The 18,156-nt window shown below is 45.3% G+C and overlaps 1 protein-coding gene across 1 annotated transcript in view; it reads left to right on the top strand.

Moving 5' to 3' along the window:
* Positions 1-317: 317 nt before the first annotated feature.
* Positions 318-18,156, top strand: part of TRIO (trio Rho guanine nucleotide exchange factor) — a 275,442-nt gene continuing 257,603 nt past the window's right edge. Inside the window, exons 1-4 of the mRNA XM_006874154.1 lie at positions 318-390; positions 5,906-6,020; positions 8,932-9,124; positions 15,582-16,094. Coding sequence (XP_006874216.1) covers positions 336-390; positions 5,906-6,020; positions 8,932-9,124; positions 15,582-16,094 — 876 coding nt within the window. The 5' untranslated portion in view covers positions 318-335. The remainder of the gene's footprint in view (positions 391-5,905; positions 6,021-8,931; positions 9,125-15,581; positions 16,095-18,156) is intronic.

Genomic DNA, 18,156 nt, shown 5'->3' with positions numbered 1-18,156 from the left:
CTACCAGTTGTCTAGATTAACCTACAAGATTAAAGGGAAGATTTAGTGATTGTTCCAAACTGACTCGGTGCCCTGTCTTTTTGGAGGCTAAATCGACATCTCTAGAAATGGCCAAGAGCTCTCGTGGCACACGAGCCCCTGGACCCGAGCACAGTGGTGGTAGACCAGGCAGGCCTCAGGTGATGGGAGTTTTCAAGTTGGTGTCGTGGCTGAGCAGAAGGCCAGTGGGTTGGTATTACTGGGTGGTGGAATGGTTAAGGAATGAAATTTCACTCGAGCAAACGTAGTCATTGAATTTTCTCTTGTCTATTTCAGGGTTTCGAAAAAACGATGAAATGAAGGCTATGGATGTCTTGCCAATTTTAAAAGAAAAAGTCGCGTACCTTTCAGGTAAATGTGTAGCATTCTAATCTGCTTTATTGTTCTGCTTCTGACCTGGTTCCAAGGACTCCACAGTCTGCAGGTCACCTTCCCCAACAGAGAGAAGTCGTGGTGTTTTCCTGACACATTAGTGCCCTAGCTGGAGGCCTGTCAGAAGTCAGACGGCGTTGGGGACTACAGTGTCTGCCACTCACCACACATCTTTGCTGTTCTGCCCCAATTGACTGGTCAGTGGCCTGTCATCACTGCCCATCTGCAGACATGCCCTTGATTTCTGACTTCATTTTCTGTAATCCACAGCTGCTTGTTGCCTTCTCTTTTTGGGAGGCCGACACTTCTGGGGATGAGTCCTCCACTCACCATCAGACCTGGTTCTGTGGTCCTGGTCTCTGGCAGTGTGGCAATGGACCGAACCAGGTGGACCAGCTTTGAGGCCTTCTGTTCGGCGCCAGCACACTTGTAGTGAAACAGCGATTTGCAGGATTTTCCTGCTGCTTCTGCAGGAAGTCTCTAGGTTGTCACGTGCGCTGAGGCAGCCTTCCCGGGTGTGTTTCCGGTGATAGCGTTTATCTCCCTCACACAGGAGGCAGGCTGTGCTGATTCGGTGCCGCCCACGGTCTTGTGATTCTGAACGCGTCCACTGCTCCTCTCTGTTCTTGGTGTCCTTGTTGTGGCAGCTCCCTGCAGCTTTTCGGCTGATCTGGCCTTGCTTCTTGTGCCTTCGTACTGTTTGCACAAGTAAATGTGATTCAGAAACTGTTTGGAAGGCCGGTAGGAGACAATGAGGAGTTCACAAAAGGTAGAAAATGCTCTGAGTGGTTGGGTATCTATAGCCAAAAATTTTTTAAAGAAAAAAATACATACTCCTGACTTGCAACAGTCTGGATGTAAAAAGCAGATTTTGCTATTTTCTAATAATTTACTGCCAGACTTGCTTGATTATGTGAACTCCTCCTTGGTGTAGATCTTACTGATAATGCAATGAAAACCGCCTACCATTCAGTTAACAGCCCAGCACTTAATGCACTGCACCACCAGGGATCCTTTATAATTTTTTTGTAGCTTTGGCTTCAAAAAGTTTGTGGAAAGACTTTGTTATCTTTCTGTTCCCGTTAAACACAAACTTTTTGATGCTCCCTGGTATGAGAAGCATAAAGAAGGAAGGTTTGCAGGAAGCTGGTCCAGCGTGCTGATCACGTTTGTTTCTTTTGACGTCTGCATCTGTGATGAAAACGCCTGCTCTTCCCACTGCCTCTGTTGCTTCCTAACCTTTTGTTATTGTGTTTCCTTCTGTCCTTATGTCAAAAACAATGGGAAGTCGGGAGGGCTGAGTTTTACTGGTGGTCAGTCTTTCCTCGTTAAGTGCTGTGGAGTCTGTTCCGACTCCTGGTGAGTCTGTGTAGGCTTTTCATGGCTGTAAATCTTTGTGGGAGCAGAATGCCTCATCTTTCTCGCATGGAACGGCTGGTGGGCTCGAACTACTGATCTTGCACTTTGCAGTTAATACAATACCATATATCAGCGATCAGCAATATCCAGCCCACCAGCCATATAAGGCCCTGCCAAGGCAACCACAGTTCCAGCCATCACGTTGTTGTTAAGTGCTGTCGAGTCTGTTCTGACTCATAGTGACCCTTTATAGGGTGGAGGAGCAGTTGGTGGGTTTGAACTGCGACCTTGTGGTTTGCAGTCCAGTACTAATCCTACAGTGCCACACCAAGACTCCAGCCATCACACTGGTGGTGGTGGTGGTGGTGTGCCATGGAGTCGGTTCTGACTCATAGCGACCCTACGTAGGGTTTCCAGGGCTGAACATCTTTACGGGAGCAGAAAGCCTCGTCTTTTCCCCACAGAATGACACGTAGTTTCGATCTGCTGATTTTGAGGTTAGCAGCCCGACTCGTAACCACTGTGCCACCAGAGCTCCCTAGCCATCACAATGTTGTAGTTGTTGTTGAGTGCCGTCAAGTCAATTGTGACCTATAGTGACCCTGTATAGGCAGGTGAGCTTGAACCTTGCAGTTCAAACGACTTTGCTATTGTTGTTGTTAAGTGCCGTCGAGTCGATTCCAACCCATAATGACCCTCTAGAGGATTTCTGAGGAACACATCACGTTAGGGGTGAGTAATTAAATGTTTGACCAAATATAGCAGGCACATCGTGAGCCAGAACTGGCTCAACAAAGGCTGGCTTTTTGCTCTTTGCTTTGCTTTTTCTTTCGAATGAGAGAAAGGTACTCAACAGAAGTGGCACTGTTAAAACCAACAAACTGCTAATTAATCTTCTCTGTGATCAGATGTTTTTGTTAGGATAATACCAATACCTCTAATTGTTAGTCACACGTCTTTATCATCTTAGACCAGCCAGTTCCATTGTACAGTAAGATCCACCAGCGTCTTTATTACAGTCTCCTCTTCTTCATCTATTTACACAAAACTCACCCTTCTTCCCACTATCTCTGTTGTTGCTAGATGCTGTTAAGTCGGTCCTGACTCATGCACAACAGTCATTGCTAGACTGTTGCCACTGTGCCATCCCATCTCATTGGGGGTCTTCCTCTTCTTTGCTGACCCACCACTTTATCAAGCATGCTGTCCTTCTCCAGGGACTGGTCCCTCCTGATCACATGTCTGAAATATAAGAGACGAAGTCTGGCCATCCTGGCTTCCAAGGAGCATTCTTGGAATGTACTTCTTCCAACACAGATTGGTTTGTTCTTCTGCAGTCCATGGTATCTGGACATTGGTGGTGGTTGCTAAGTGCCATCGAGTCAGTTCAGACTCACAGCGACCCTATGTAGGGTTTCCAAGGAGCAGCTGGTGGGTTTGAATTGCCAATCTGTTGGTTCAAACCGACCTTGCAGTCCGGTGCTTATCCTAAAGTGCCACAATGGCAAACTCTAGTGTAACAAAGTCCTTCGCACTCCTGCCTTGGGTCCCCAGTCCCATTTTCCTTCTTTGCTGCCCCTTCCTGCTTCTGAGCTTTGTTTTGGGGCACATGCTGCCCTTTTGGGCTCATGTGACTGCTTGCACTAAGAAGTACATTCCTCCCTGGTGTTCATGTACCTGTTTTCCACTGTCACGTGCCCTCCCCCCAGCCCCTTTCCCTTCCTAAGGCATTCAGCACAGAGTAGAATTGCTCCATAGTGGTTTCAAGAAGAAGTTTTCTTGAGGGAGGGGCCCTGAGTGGATTTGAACTGCCAACTTTTTGGTTCATTGCTATGTACTTAATCATTTGTGCCAACCAGCAACTTTTCTTCACATCTCTTCTTTCATAAACATGACAGAAATGAACAAGGAACCTAATGTTTATTCATCTTCTGACATTTTTACTTTTTGAAAGATCTTTTAGTTTGAAAAATCATAAAAATAAACCAAAATGATATAAAAGCCCCCTTGTACCATGAACCTGTCACTTGGTTTTACAAATAAAATTCTGCTGTTATAGTTGCATAGTTCCTTCTGGTACTGTCTGGTTTTACAAGGAACATTTCAGGCTTGGGTTTCTCAGAATACAAAAAAAAATGTACCTGTCAGGACAAAAGACATGTGTTGGCACTAGACCCCAGGTATGACTATGCTATATTATAGCCCCTTTGTACTTCTTTAAACTCACTTTCTCTACAGAGCCCGGGGGCACTGTAGAATAAGCATTGGACTGCTGACCACAGGTCAGCACTGCAAACCCATTCTGCTCCCATGAAGATTTATAGCCTTGGAAATCCAATACAGGGTCACTGTGAGTTGGAACCGACTCAGTGGCAGTGAGTTTATTGTTTTTTATGGTCTTTATTGAGCTTCTGTGCTTTATCTATAAAGCTGGAACGATGATCTCTCTTCACAGTCATTGTGAAGGTCAAATCAGGTAGTGATGGGAAGGCCCTAAGACCCTGCCTGGCCTACCTAGGCTCCTGTGAGACAGTGCTGATGGCATTGATCGGACGTACACTTTCTGTCACAGTTTTCTAGGGTGTGTGGCTGAACCATTGTATGTGGGTCATTTTCCGTAATCACCATCACAATGGCGTGTCCTTACACTTTAGGGTCAGTCTGTAACTGTCCTAGGAAATCGGGAAGCATATTCTCTGGTAGCGTAGTGGTTATGAATCGGGCTGCGAACCGCAAGGTCAGCAGTTCGAAACTACCAGCTGTACCGTGGAAGAAAGATGAGACTTTCTGCTCCCGTAAAGATTTACAGCCTCGGAAATCCTGTAAAGGGTCGCTATGAGTCAGAACTGACTCCACGGTACTTACCAACAGGTATGGCGCTGTGGGCTAATGCGCCAGACTGCAAAGCAGTTTGAACTGCAAGGTTGGTGGTTCAGGCTCACCAACATCTCCTTGGAAACCCTATCCAGGGTCGCTATGGGTCGGAACCAACTTGACGGCACTTAACAACATTGGTAAAATGAGTTTTTAAAATACCAGAATTTTCTCCTCTATTTGCCTTTCTAAAAGGAAAGAATCAGTTTGTTTTTGATAATTTTGTTTTATTGTTTTAAATTTTACTTCTGCTGATAATCTTTTAGTGTACAAAAAAATAATTTTGAATTCATGCTGTGACTTGAATATTGAGATCTTTTTACTGCATTTCTGAAGAGAAATGATCAGTGTTATAAAACTCAATGAAGGACGCATTTGGAAAGATTATTACTATTTTCTTGTAGACTTCTCTGAAAGTTCTGATAGAAATAATAAACAGGAGCATTTCACCCTAAGTTTTCAGTGATTCCAAAGAGGCTTCATGAGGAACCTTTGTATGTGAATGAGAACATACATACTTCTGTTTGTCTGTCATAGGCATGTAGGCTGAGATTTATTCTCCTAGCGTGTGATATATATTTTAAAATACAAAACATCTTCAGCTAATTGGGATCTGCTCTTCAGTTCTGGTGTCTAATCGTGTGTCTGTGGTTTGGTGTAAGAGATGGGAAACAGTTGTGTTGGTTGGAGGTCAGATACGACTGACTGTACATTGGAAGAGGCCATTGATCTCAGGCTATGAAATGTAGTCATCAGCATGAAGTTTGAAGAACATTCCTGTCATTGTCTATTCAAGACTGACATCCCAGTGTGCTTGGTAGAAATGGGAGAACTTGGAATGTGACAAGAGGGCAGTAGGAGGCGGAGAGTGAAAGAGAAAGAGGGTGAACGAGAGAGAAACCTGAGGGAGGTGGTTTCTAAATGCAAGTGAAGCGCACAGACATGAAAATGTCTTTCTCTCCAAAGTGAAAAATTACTAATGACAGAAGGAGATATCACCTTGCAACGCTAGACAAGGCCCATCTGCACTCTTTTCCCCGAGGATGGCAAACCTCACAGACTTGCCGGGGTTGTCCCGTGAGCAGGTGGAGTGGCCTCTCCAAATCTTAGGTGACACCTCACGGATGCCTTCTGCTTGGTGTTTCCTTCTGTCCTTGCATTCCACGTAACCGTAGTTTTGTTTGAGGGACCTCCCATGCTACGTCCGAGTCCTGTCCAGCCTGGGTTTTGCCTAAGCATGCTGCGACTGTTTGTCTTTCAGGTGGTAGAGATAAACGTGGTGGCCCCATTTTAACATTTCCGGCCCGCAGCAATCATGACAGAATACGACAAGAAGATCTCCGGAGGCTCATCTCCTATCTGGCCTGCATCCCTAGGTAAGTGCTCTGCAGCTCATGGCTTGTCGCTTTCTCACTGTTCCGAGACATGAGGAAATGCTACACAGTCGCCTGAATTCCGAGCAGAATAAGTGGTATCAAATGGAAATTCTTGATCTTCAACTTGATTTCCATCTCGTGATTTTTACTGTTTTAAAGACACTTGTGGGGGCAAGGCACGCAAAGATGTTTTGTCCATTGAGGTGGGCTTGTGATACTTGCTTGGCTGGACTTTAGGATGTGGCCCCGAGGAAGACATAAAGCACAGTCATCGTCGATGGTTCTGAGACCAGATGACCCGAAATTAAGGGTTGTTTTGAGAATTGAGAAAACATTTCTGCCTTCATGCTAAGGTTCAACTCCTTAAGAAAATTTCTGTGGATTTGTAGCATGAGGTTTGTGGAACATGAAACATCCTGATTAAGTCAAAATGCCAAGTCAAGTTTGGGTGGTGGTTGTTAAGTGCCATTGAGTTGGTTCCAACCCATAGCGACCCTATATAGGGTTTCCAAGGAGCGACTGGTGAGCTTGAACCGCTGACTTCGCAGTTCAAACGGCTTTGCAGTTTGGTGCATTAACCCACAATGCTAAATCCAAAGCCACTCCTCAGGATCCCAGAATAATATTTCTTCATTCATGATCATCGTTTGGGGAATTTTTAATGTGAGTGCTGATGACCGACCACCTAGAACACAGAGCATCTTACTTTCCAGAGAGTTCTGCAGTGAGGATTACTTAATAGGAAGAATTGACCTATGTGTTTCCTTAAGGGGTTGCTAACCATAGTTTCTGCTCTAGAAATGTATTACTCAGGTTTTACTTCTAGAGCTGCTGACAGCTGTTGAAGGGAATCCCACCCTCCCAATCCCACCCCTAAACGTCTCCATTTAATGGTTGAGATTATTGCTTTGAGAAACAGAGTTCATATTTCTGTTCTTAAGTTATCCAGGGATGTAGCCATACCTGAACTAAGAAATGGGGTGTTTATCGATGGATGAAGGGGTACTTTCCTATGCAGAAAGGGTGTCTGCTACTTTCCAGAATGAATGAGAGGCACAGCTGGCTTCCATGGTGCTGAAAAGAGAGGCATCAGTATGAACATGCATCCTGGACCCAGTGGTACCGAGAAGGGCGTGTTTGTGTGAGCATACACCTGTTTATCGTGTCTGGCTCTTAGAGTGAGGGAGGGTTTCCTGGAAGAGACTGCCTTAGGATGTCGAAAAGAAAACTGGATCTTAGCAGAGACTGGCACAGCTACTAGCAGCTTTAAGGAGCATGTCATGAAGGAGAATAAACCCAGTAGCAGTGTGTTGTTGTTGCTGAGTGCCATTGAGTCACTTCTTGCATCATTAAGACCCTCTGTAAAATGGAAATCAAACTGCTGGATCCTGTACCATCCTCACAATGGGTGTATGTTCGAGCCCATTGTTGTAACCACTGTGTCAGTCCAACTTGTCGAGGGTCTTCTATTTTTTGCTGAGTCCCCCCTGATGACAGGCCCACGGGACATGACATAAAGTTACACCATCCTCACGTCTAAGGAGCCTTCTGGCTGTATTTTTCCACGACTTTACTTGTTTTCCGGCATTATCCTTCACCCACATCCTAGTTCAGATGCATCACGTCTTCCTCAGCCTTACTTACTATGTGTACAGTTTCTGCACACATATGATGTGCTTGAAAATACCATTGCTTGGACCCAGGCACACCTTAGACTCATTTTACTTGTTTTTTATTACTGTTAGGTCCATGTTAACTCACAGCGACCCTGTGTAATGGAGTAGAACTGTCCATATCTTATTTGTTCTGAGAAATCCCAAACGTGATATTCTCTCAGTCCCTCATTGACTTTCGCTGCCTGCATTTGTCTCTTTTAACCTGTAGGTCCAAGAGGCATGAAAAGCTGTTGTGCTCAGCCTTGGGTAGTGAACAGACAGGAGTGGAATTAACACATAAATGGCACATTTGCCCGTTGATGATGGAGAAGGATTGCTTGGTGGTCCACATAGGGAGAAGTGGATACAGAAGGGTCCTCTTTCTGGCCACCTGTGGCTCCATAACCAAAGCCCAAACCCACTGTTGATGGGTCCGAGCTGCTTACTTTTCAGTTAGCCTGGCGCTTGACACACTGCACCACCAGGCCCCCTTTAGAGAGAGATTAGGGGTAGTTAGTGGTGGTGTGTGCTGCTGACTTGCTGTCTCAGAGCAGCTCTCTAGGACAGAGTCGAACTGCTCGCAGGGTCCTGTTGTCTGCCATCGTTACAACAGCCGCAGAGCCCCTGGCTGCCATCCCACATCCCACCTCCAACCTGTTGGTGAGTGGACGAGTCAGCCACTGTTCTGCCAGGGCCTCTTTCGCTTCGGGGTTAGGGCTATGGTAAAGGAAACGATGGCTTCTTAACAAGTGTCCACCACTTGGCAGCCATGCTGCTGAGAGCCGTGCGCAGCACCTGGACTCTGCGCTCTCAGGGGACAGGGACACCGTCAGGCATTTTGTTCCCGTGGTGCGCCAGATGAGTGTCATGAATACACAAGAGGGGAGGGAAATGGACAGAAGACAGGATGCAAAGCCAGAAGCACAGAATTCAACTTTGAGAGGTTTTGAGGTTGAGCCCTGTTTCCCAGCATCGTGGCTCCTGGGTGCATGTGTGTAGAGTCTCTTCTTTTTTGGGTACAGGAGAAAGGTGGGAATGTGTTTCCTTCCTCAGATACGACGGATTCCCCAGTCTAGGTCACCATTGCAGGCACAAATCTGTGGGCGTGCTGATGGGCAGTCAGGTGGTTGGTGGGAAGGCTGCCCTGTTTGACCAGAGTGCAGATGGGGCAGGTGGAAGACAGCAGAGGGCCTCTGACCGGAAGCAGCGCAGGCATTGTAGTTGTAGTCCTAAATGTGTGTTTTCGTCTCCTCCAGTGAAGAAGTCTGTAAGCGTGGCTTCACGGTGATCGTGGACATGCGTGGCTCCAAATGGGACTCCATCAAGCCCCTCCTGAAGACCCTTCAGGAGTCCTTCCCCGGCTGCATCCACGTTGCGCTCATCATCAAGCCAGACAACTTCTGGCAGAAACAGAGGACGAATTTTGGCAGTTCTAAATTTGAATTTGAGGTAACTTCCCCTGTCTGGCCAGACCAACTCGCACTGCAGGCTGGGCTCTCTAGAGAAGCAAACCCCATGAGGCCTGTGTGTGTATATAAAGAGAGGAAATAGCTCGCACAGATGCAGAGGCGTGCACATCCCAAGGTGGGACACTTCTTACTCAGGTCGCTGTAGGGCCGGTGGAGCAACCTGGACAGGTCAGATGGCAGGTAAGGAGGCAGGCTGCTGAGGACTGCCAGGATTGGCAGGTAACAGAGAGGGCCACTGGCTCAAGTCCAAAGAAACAGAGGTCAGAGGACGAGCCAGATGCAAGAGCCAGACCCAGCAGAGAGCAAGCCTTGCCAGAGTGTCCAGTGAATGGGCAGCAGGCCACATCCCTTCAGCTGACTGGCTGCTTGTAGCAGACGTCAGCATGGAGTGGATTACCTTGTGTTAGAGCTCCTCACGGGGGATAACTCATCTCAGCTGCGAGGCCACTGAGACTCCGGCCCAGTCGTCTTGAGACAGAACCGTAACCGTCACACTAGGGCTGATTAAAAGCTGACGTTCACTCATGATTTTAGGCTAGGCTTTTGAAACCACGTATTACCGAGGAACCACACATCTTACTCATGTTGTTGTTGTCCGTTGCCGCAGAGTTGATTCCATCATGTAGTGACTCGTGTGCTGTGTGGTCCTATGTTGTGCCTAGGATAAGTAAGGTCAATTAACAAAGTTAAATTTGTTGATAACATCAGCCAAGCAAATTGTTTTACTCAGAGGGATTTGGGTGTCAGGGTTCTGGTTTTGGGGGTGGAAACGGGGGTACTAATGGGCGAAGCACTCCCTTAAGTAGGAAGCTTGTTGCCTCTACTCCTCTTCAGAAGATGACATTAGCACTCAGACTTTATGCAGCTTCAGAGTATCATTACAGAGAACCGTCCAAGCTTCAGACTTCCTGAGGGCAAAATCAAGAAGAGACTGAGTTTGCATCTTGTTGTTGATAATGAAGAGGGCTGTGTGTCACGGGTTTCCTGTCGTAAGCCTCTCATGACTGGAGGAATTCCTTGGACGGTTTTGCACTGTACTGAATTTGCTTAGCCACCTGTGTGCTTGCAGCCTTCCAGGCTGTTGTATGAAAGGAACCTCGGCGTGCTAGCCTTTCTTCTTGTTCACTGTTGCCCCTCTCCTTTGGCCTCCAAAGCTCTGAAAGAAGTGTTGGTCAGCACATGTAATGAGATGATTTGGCCAGAAAGCATTCTAGCCAACTCAAAACTTGGTTCGTGCTATTGTTGTTAGATGCCCAGTCCTGTGCCATCTTCACAGTCGTTGCTATCCTGGAGCCTAGTGTTACTGCCACTGTGACAGTCAGTCTTGTTGACCCTCCACTTGACTTCTACAGGGACTGGTCCCCCCTGAGAACATGATCAAAGGATGGCCATCTGGCTGCTAAGGAGCGTTCTGACTGTACTTCTTTCAGCAAAGATTGGTTTGTTCTTCTGGCAAGCTATGGTGCTTTCAGTATTCTCCAGCATCACAATTCAAATGCATCAATTCTTCTACCATCTTCCTTATTCACTGTCCAACTTTCACAGGCTTATGAAGCTACTGAAAATACCACGACTTGGAGCAGGCTCATCGCAGTCCTCAAGCCAGTATCTTTGCTCGTCAATACTTTTAAGAGGCCTGCAGAAGATATGCCTAAGGCAATAAGTCATTTGATTTCTTGACTGCTGCTTTTCATGAGTGTTGATAGTAGATGCAAGCAAAGTGAGGTCTTTGACAACTTCCATCTTTTCTCCATTTATCTCAATGTTATTTATTGGTCCAGCAGTGAGGATTTTTGTTTTCTTTACATTGAGATGCAATCCATACAGAAGGCTGTGGTCTTTGATCTTCATCAGTAAGTGTTTTAAGCCCGCTTAGCTTTCAGCAAGCAAGGTTGTATCATCTGAAAATCACAGATTGTTAGTAAGTGTTCCTCCAATCCTAATGCCACATTTTTCTTCATATAATCCAGTTTCTAGGATTATTTGCTCAGCATGCATACTAAGTAAGTATGGTACACACCTTTCGTGATTTTAAACCATTCAGTGTTCCCTTCGCTTGATTTATGTAGAGGTTCCTCATGAGCACAATTAAGTATTCTGGAAAACATGTTCTCTGCAATCTTGTCCATAGCTTGTCATGATCCACACAGTCAAAAGCCTTTGCATAGTCAATAAAGCACAGCTAAGCATCTTTCTGGTATTCTGTGCTTTCAGCCAAGTTCCATCTGATGTTAACAATGATATCTCTCATTCTACATCCTCATATAAATTTGGCTTGAACCTCTAGAAGTTCCCTGTCATTGTACTATTACAGACATTTTAAATTTATTTTTAGCAAAATTTCACCTGCATGTGAAATTGTCCAATGATTTCTACATTTTGTTGGGTCACCTCTCTTTGGAATGATAATAAATATGAATTGCTTTCAATCATTTTGACAGGTAACTAACTTCCAAATTTCTTGGCATAGATGAGTGAGTGCCTCCAGTGCAGCATCAATGTGTTTGTTGAAAATTTCAATTTGTATTCCATCAAATTCCGGGACCTTGTTCTTTGCCCATGCCTTGAGCGCACCTTGGACTTCTTCCTTCAGTGCCATTGATGGTCGATCATATGCTACCTCTTGAAATGGTTGAGCATTGTCCATAGGCCTTCCGTTTTCTTTGGATGCTTTCTGCATCATTCAATATTTTGCACATAGAATTCAAGGCTTAAATATTTCAAGTCAAGGCTGGAATTTCTTCTTCAGTTCCCTCAGCTTGAGAAATGTTGAGCGTGTTCTTCTCTTTGGTTTGCTAACTCCTGGGCTTAGCACATTTCATTATGATATTTTCTCTTCTCGAGCTGCCATTTGAAATCTTCTGTTCAGCTCTTTCACCTCCTCAGTTTTCATTTGTTTTAGCATGTCTACACTGGAGGACAAGTTTCATAGTCTCTTCTGACATCCATTTTGGTCTTTTCCTTTTTTCTTGACTTCTGAATAACCTTTTGCATTCTTCCAATAGAGGTTTTTGATGTCATCCCACAACTCCACTGGTCTTCGGCCATTGGTATCTAATGCATCAAATCTCTTCTTGAGATGACTTCTAAATTCAGGTGGGATATGTTCAAGCCCATATTTTGGCTTTCCTGGAGTTGTTTTAATTTTTGTCAGATTCTGCCTGCACTTGAGTATGAGCAGTTGATGGTCTGTTCCACAGGGTACCCCTGGCCTTGTTTTGGCTGATGGTATAGAGATTTTCTACCATCTCTTTGTACAGATGTAGTCAGGTTATTTTCTTTGTATATCATCTGTTGATGTCCTTGTGTATATGTTATTGTCGTGATAGAATTTGGTAAGACCAATAACTTGTTCATCACAAATACTTTTTTTAAACAACATAAAAGGTGTCTGTGTATAGTTGTCTTTTATGTTGTTTAAAAATAGTATTTGCAATGAACAAGTCATTGGTCTTACCAAATTCTATCATGTGATCCCCACCCAGCATCATTTCTGTCACCCAAGTGGTATTTTCCAACAACTGATGCTTCCACTATGTTTCCAACCTTTGTATTCCAATCACCAGTAATTGGCAATACATCTTGATTGCATAGTTGATCAATTTTAAACTGAAGAAATTGGTAGAATTCTTCAATTTCATCACATTGACTTTAGTGGGTGGTGTGTAAATTTGAGTAATAGTGGTTTTAACTAGTATTGAAAAAAAATTTTTTTTTTTTTTTTTTGATGATGATGATGAATGCAACACCATTCCTCTTCAGTTTGTCATTTCTGGCATAATAAACCATGTGGTTGTCAGATTAAAAATCTCCAGTATCAGTTCATTTCAGCTCACTAATGTCTAGGATGTTGATGTTTATGCGTTCCATTTCATTTTGGAGAACTTCCAATTTTCCTAGATTCATACTAAGTATGTTTCATGCTATGATTATTAAGGGATGTGTACAGTGGTTTCTCCTCATTTTGAGTTGTGCCCCCTCAGCAAATGAAGCTCCCAAAAGCTTTATTCTATTCTTGTCATCACAGTTAAGTCTATTTTGAGATGGAAGCTCTTCATCAGTTGGATTTTGAGTGCCTTCCAACCTAAGGGGCTCATCTTCCGGCTCTATATCTGACACTATTCTGGTGCTCTTCATCATGCTCCAATAGTCAGTGTTTTGGTGCTATCTGATAGCGTTCCACTGCTACTCATAAGGTTCTGAATGGCTAAACATTAAGAAGCAGTTGGCCTTTCCTTCTTCTTGGTCTGTCTGAGTGTAGAAGCTCAGCTGAAAGCTGTCTGCCACGGGTATTCTCTGCTGATATGTAAAATACCAGTGGCATTGCTTCCAGAATCACAGCAACACGCAAGCCACCGCAGTAGGACAAACTGACAGATGAGTGGTGGGATTCCTCCATATTCTCTCATCAACTGGGAAATAATAATATTTTTTATTTTAATAATTATTTAATATTATTCATAATAATTATTTTATATTATATAACAATATATAATAATTAATATTATTTATTATAATAATAATTATTATTATTTTTGGTTGCTAGGTGACCTCTTGTAGTAACTTTGCCCACACATCTGCTGTTTCTGCACACATTCATGTCTTTAGGAAAAACATCAGTAATAGATCGTAAGCGTCATTGTATATTAGCGATCCATCGTGTGGTACATCTCACAGCTTTGAGTGTTAGGGCTTTCCGTTTTAAATCTCTCTCCTCAGCCCTGAGTTTCCAAACTCAGATCCGAATCTGGTTTTAACTCGAATTTGACAACTAGATTCTCAAGGTTTAGTTGAAAGATGAGATCAATCTGCCCTTAAGTGTAATAAATAAGTTATTTTGGGGGATCGCTGATTAGATCTTAGTCATTTGTGTAAATGTGGACTTGCAGTGTGCTGTATTTAGCTATACATTCTTTTTAGCCAGAAATGATAGTTTGGCAATATAACTCCCAGGAGTTGCTACTGTTCTAGTTTTTATCTCTTTCTCTGGGCTTTTAAACTTCCCTGAAATGTTGAAGTCTTCTACATTTTTGGCAGCCTCTCTCTGTCAGTTACTGCCGCCACCAAACCCAAACCTAAGCCTAAGGCCACTCATTCTGTTCTGCCCTGTGGTCACCTTGTGTGACCAGAGTCGAATGGCTCCTCAGGGCTTTCTTTGGCTGTCTTTTGTCTAGACACAGAGAGTTAGGCCTTTCCTTTGCAGCTCCTCTGGGTGGGTTCCGACAGCCAACCTTTAGGTTGGTCCTTTAGCCAACACCATTCACACTGCCCAGGGAAATGTTGCCTCCGGGGACTTGGCTAAAAGTTCCTGCAAATGAGACTGAAATCAACCTTCAGTGGCATCATGGCCAAAAAGGCTGGCCCAGGAGCTGGTCTCTCCTTCACGTTCCTCTGGCTTTTACTACCACTTGTGCCAGCCAGCACAAGAGCATCGTTCTAGCTTTGTCCAAGGCTACAGGGGACAGAGGTGGGGCTGAGCCCATCTCTCTGTGCCGTCTAGACCCCAGATTGGTTGGTTTTTGTCTTTGATTTTAAGCTAACCTACCATGAATGCTTCCCTTGAGATGTAACATTAATAGTATCTTGGCTTACATTTAGGTAGAGTGAATTTCTCTTCCCTGTTTAGACTAAAACCGTCACTGTTAGATTGGAATCTAGTAGGTTGTTTTTGTGAAACACTGAAACTGCTCAGAATCGCAGCAGATAATTAGAATGAATGAAACATCCACTCTGTCCTGAGCCCCTGCCAGGTTTCTTGTTGCCCTTGTACATTTCCTCAGACTTTAAGGTGTCCTCGTGTTTGCTCTGTTAGTGGACAGCCAGTGGGTGTATGACAAGGTAATGAGGGTGGTAGGCTAGAATGGTGTAAGTTCCTCCATGAATGAACAGCAGGCTGTTGCGCCCCTGGAGAGAAGGGATGTTTAACAGGGCTTTGAAACCCATGGACAAGGACTTGCGTTTGAAATTGGCACTTTGGGAGGACGAGTCTCCACAGAGTGTTCTGTCGGCCGTGAGCTGGGCACAGCGGTCCAGACTTGAAAGGATACACAGACGAGTGCCTCGTGGAAGCTCACTATGTGAATTGTCTGTCTACGCTTCCATTGGTGCATTTATCTGTGTATTCCTAATGGTCTGCACTGCTGTAACCATGTCCTGATTAAATAAATGTCTCTAAGGTAGTGGGTTCATTTCCAGCTTCTTGGGAAGAAAGAAAGCTGCTCTCCCCAGGTCTCATCAGATAGATTTGATTCTGTGATTATAGGTGTCAACATCTGTGTGCGGTCAGAACCAGGCCTGCCGTGTGTTCTGTAGACAGACAGGTGACTGGCTTTACGATGGAAAATGGCCGTCAAACTCTGGAAGCTGAGTTGTGTGTGGTAAGAACACATAGAATGGGTTCATCTTCTCTCACGTGATTCGTTTTTTCCCCCCCTCAGACAAACATGGTCTCCTTAGAAGGCCTTACCAAAGTTGTTGACCCTTCTCAGCTCACCCCTGAGTTTGACGGCTGCCTGGAATACAACCACGAGGAGTGGATTGAGATCCGAGTTGCCTTTGAAGATTACATCAGCAATGCCACCCACATGCTCTCTAGGCTGGAGGAGCTGCAGGACATCCTGGCCAAGAAGGAGCTGCCCCAGGACCTGGAGGGGGCACGCAGCATGATCGAGGAGCACTCACAGCTGAAGAGGAAGGTGACCAAGGCCCCTATCGAGGACCTGGACGTGGAGGGGCAGAAGTTGCTGCAGAGGATCCAGAGCAGTGAGAGCTTTCCCAAAAAGAACTCGGGGTCTGGCAATGCGGACCTGCAGAATCTCTTACCCAAGGTGTCCAGCATGCTGGACCGGCTACACTCAACGAGGCAGCATCTTCATCAGATGTGGCACGTGCGGAAGCTAAAACTGGACCAGTGCTTCCAGCTGCGGCTGTTTGAACAGGATGCTGAGAAGGTGAGCAGGGCACAGAGCCGCCGGGGCCACCGGGTGGCTGGGAGGGAGGAGAGGCTAGCTCCCACACGGCATTTCAGTCTCTCTCCTAGTGTTGTGTACTGTGCTCCTTTCCCACACATGGCGACTCCATGTGCGCCAGACAACTGTACTCACAGGGTTCCCACCGGCCGAGTTTTCACAAGAAGATTACCAGGCCTTTCTTCATACACACCAGGGTGGACTTAAAACCTCCAGGCTTTAGGTTAATAAACAGTACATTAGCCATTTCCACTACCCTTCTGCTGCACGAGGCTGTTTTAGAAATGTTGAGTTGCTGGGTACGGATGGTTTGGTGTAAGAGGAGAGCACGTATTTTCAGCTGCCTAATTGACAGGGTGGCGGTACAAGAAGCAGTCATTGTGTGTGCGTTTTGCTGGTGACATTACAGAGTGTGATGGTGCCCTTGAGAAAAGGGGAGCCCTGAGGTGATAATCAGCATTTCTGCTTCACTCACTCACCACTGTCACGCGAGTTCTGACGTATGGCGCTCCAGTAGGGCAACATAGGACTGCCTCTTAGTGTTTCTGAGACTGTAAATCTTTATGCGAACAGACAGCCTCATCTTTCTCCCGAGAAGCCGACTTTGCCATTAGCAGCCCCAGTGCCTAGCCCACAGCACCAGCAGACTCCTGATCCACTCTTCTCAGTTACTATTGCGCTGATGACAACTCGTAATGACCCTATGGTTGTTGTCATGTGCCGTTGAGTCGGTTCTGACTCAGAGCGACCCTGTACAGGGTTTCCGAGGCTGTAAATCTTTATGGGAGCAGGAAGCCTCATCTTTCTCCCTCGGAACATCTGGTAGTTTCGAACTGCTGACAATGAGATTAGCAGCCCAATTTGTAACCACTACGCTCCCAGAGCTCCTTAACCGACCCTGTGATAGGATTCAAATCTGTACCGGGACTCCTGAGGTAGCGCTGTAGAATCAGCACTGGACTGGAAACCACTAGGTTCAAACCCACCAGCTGCTCTTCAGGAACCCTATATGGGGTTCCTGAGTCAGTACCAACTCAACAGCACTGAACAACAACCACAAATCTTTACGGGAGCAGTTTGGACCACCTGTGAGCACTTAGTTGTTTGTGCTACACTGGACTTCTGAAATGAGTGCTATGGTAATGAACCCACCAATAGCTCCGCAGAAGAAAGAGGAGACTTTCTGCTCCTATGAAGATTTACACCCTTGGTGGGTTTGAACCACCAACCGTGCGATTAGCAGTCCAGTGCTTATCCCAGAGAGCCACCAGGGCTCCTGATTCACGTCACAGCATTGTGAAACCAGGACACTCATTGACAGGAATCTCTGGCAAGCCCTGAGTGTGGTGACTGCACCCCTCACGTTGGGTTCATGGAATGTTTGTTCATGAACAGAGTAGTTCGTAGGGAGAAAAGTAAGAAAACTACCCGTAAAATCTCTGTTCTAAAATGGACCTTGTGAAAGGTGACTGACTGAGTGCTGTTTTCAGTGAGCCTTTAGCAGCTCTCTCAGCGGGCTCTTGTTGTAAGGAGCACCTAGTCCACGACGTTAGACATCGTCCCTTCTGATTACTGCAATGACAGCTGACAAGCTCGGGATTCTGGGTCAGACTTTAATTGGCGCCGACTGCTTAGTCCCATTTCCTTAAGTGTTTCCTTGCGAACATGTTAATTAGCATTCTATTCCAAGTAGTGTCTGAATTGAACCTTCACAGGAATGTCACTCGTAATTTCAGTCACTTTTGTGGTTTCCATCTTGTCCTGGTTTCCGTAGGCTTCTTGCACAAAGGACCCTGGTGTATAATGCAATACCACTGTATTGTAGGTGTATGATACAGTACCACTGTATCATACAGTACCACTGTATAATACAATACCACTGTATTGCAGGTGTATGATACAATACCACTGTATAATGCAATACCACCGTATTGTAGGTGTATGATACAATACCACCGTATTGTAGGTGTATGGTACAGTACCACCGTATTGTAGGTGTATGGTACAGTACCACCGTATTGTAGGTGTATGGTACAGTACCACC

The sequence above is a fragment of the Chrysochloris asiatica genome, unplaced genomic scaffold, assembly GCF_000296735.1.
Source record: "Chrysochloris asiatica unplaced genomic scaffold, ChrAsi1.0 scaffold00264, whole genome shotgun sequence".
Classification (NCBI taxonomy): domain Eukaryota; kingdom Metazoa; phylum Chordata; class Mammalia; order Afrosoricida; family Chrysochloridae; genus Chrysochloris; species Chrysochloris asiatica.
The sequence above is the reverse complement of the archived record's forward strand: the minus strand, read 5'-3'. Positions and strand labels throughout refer to the sequence as shown.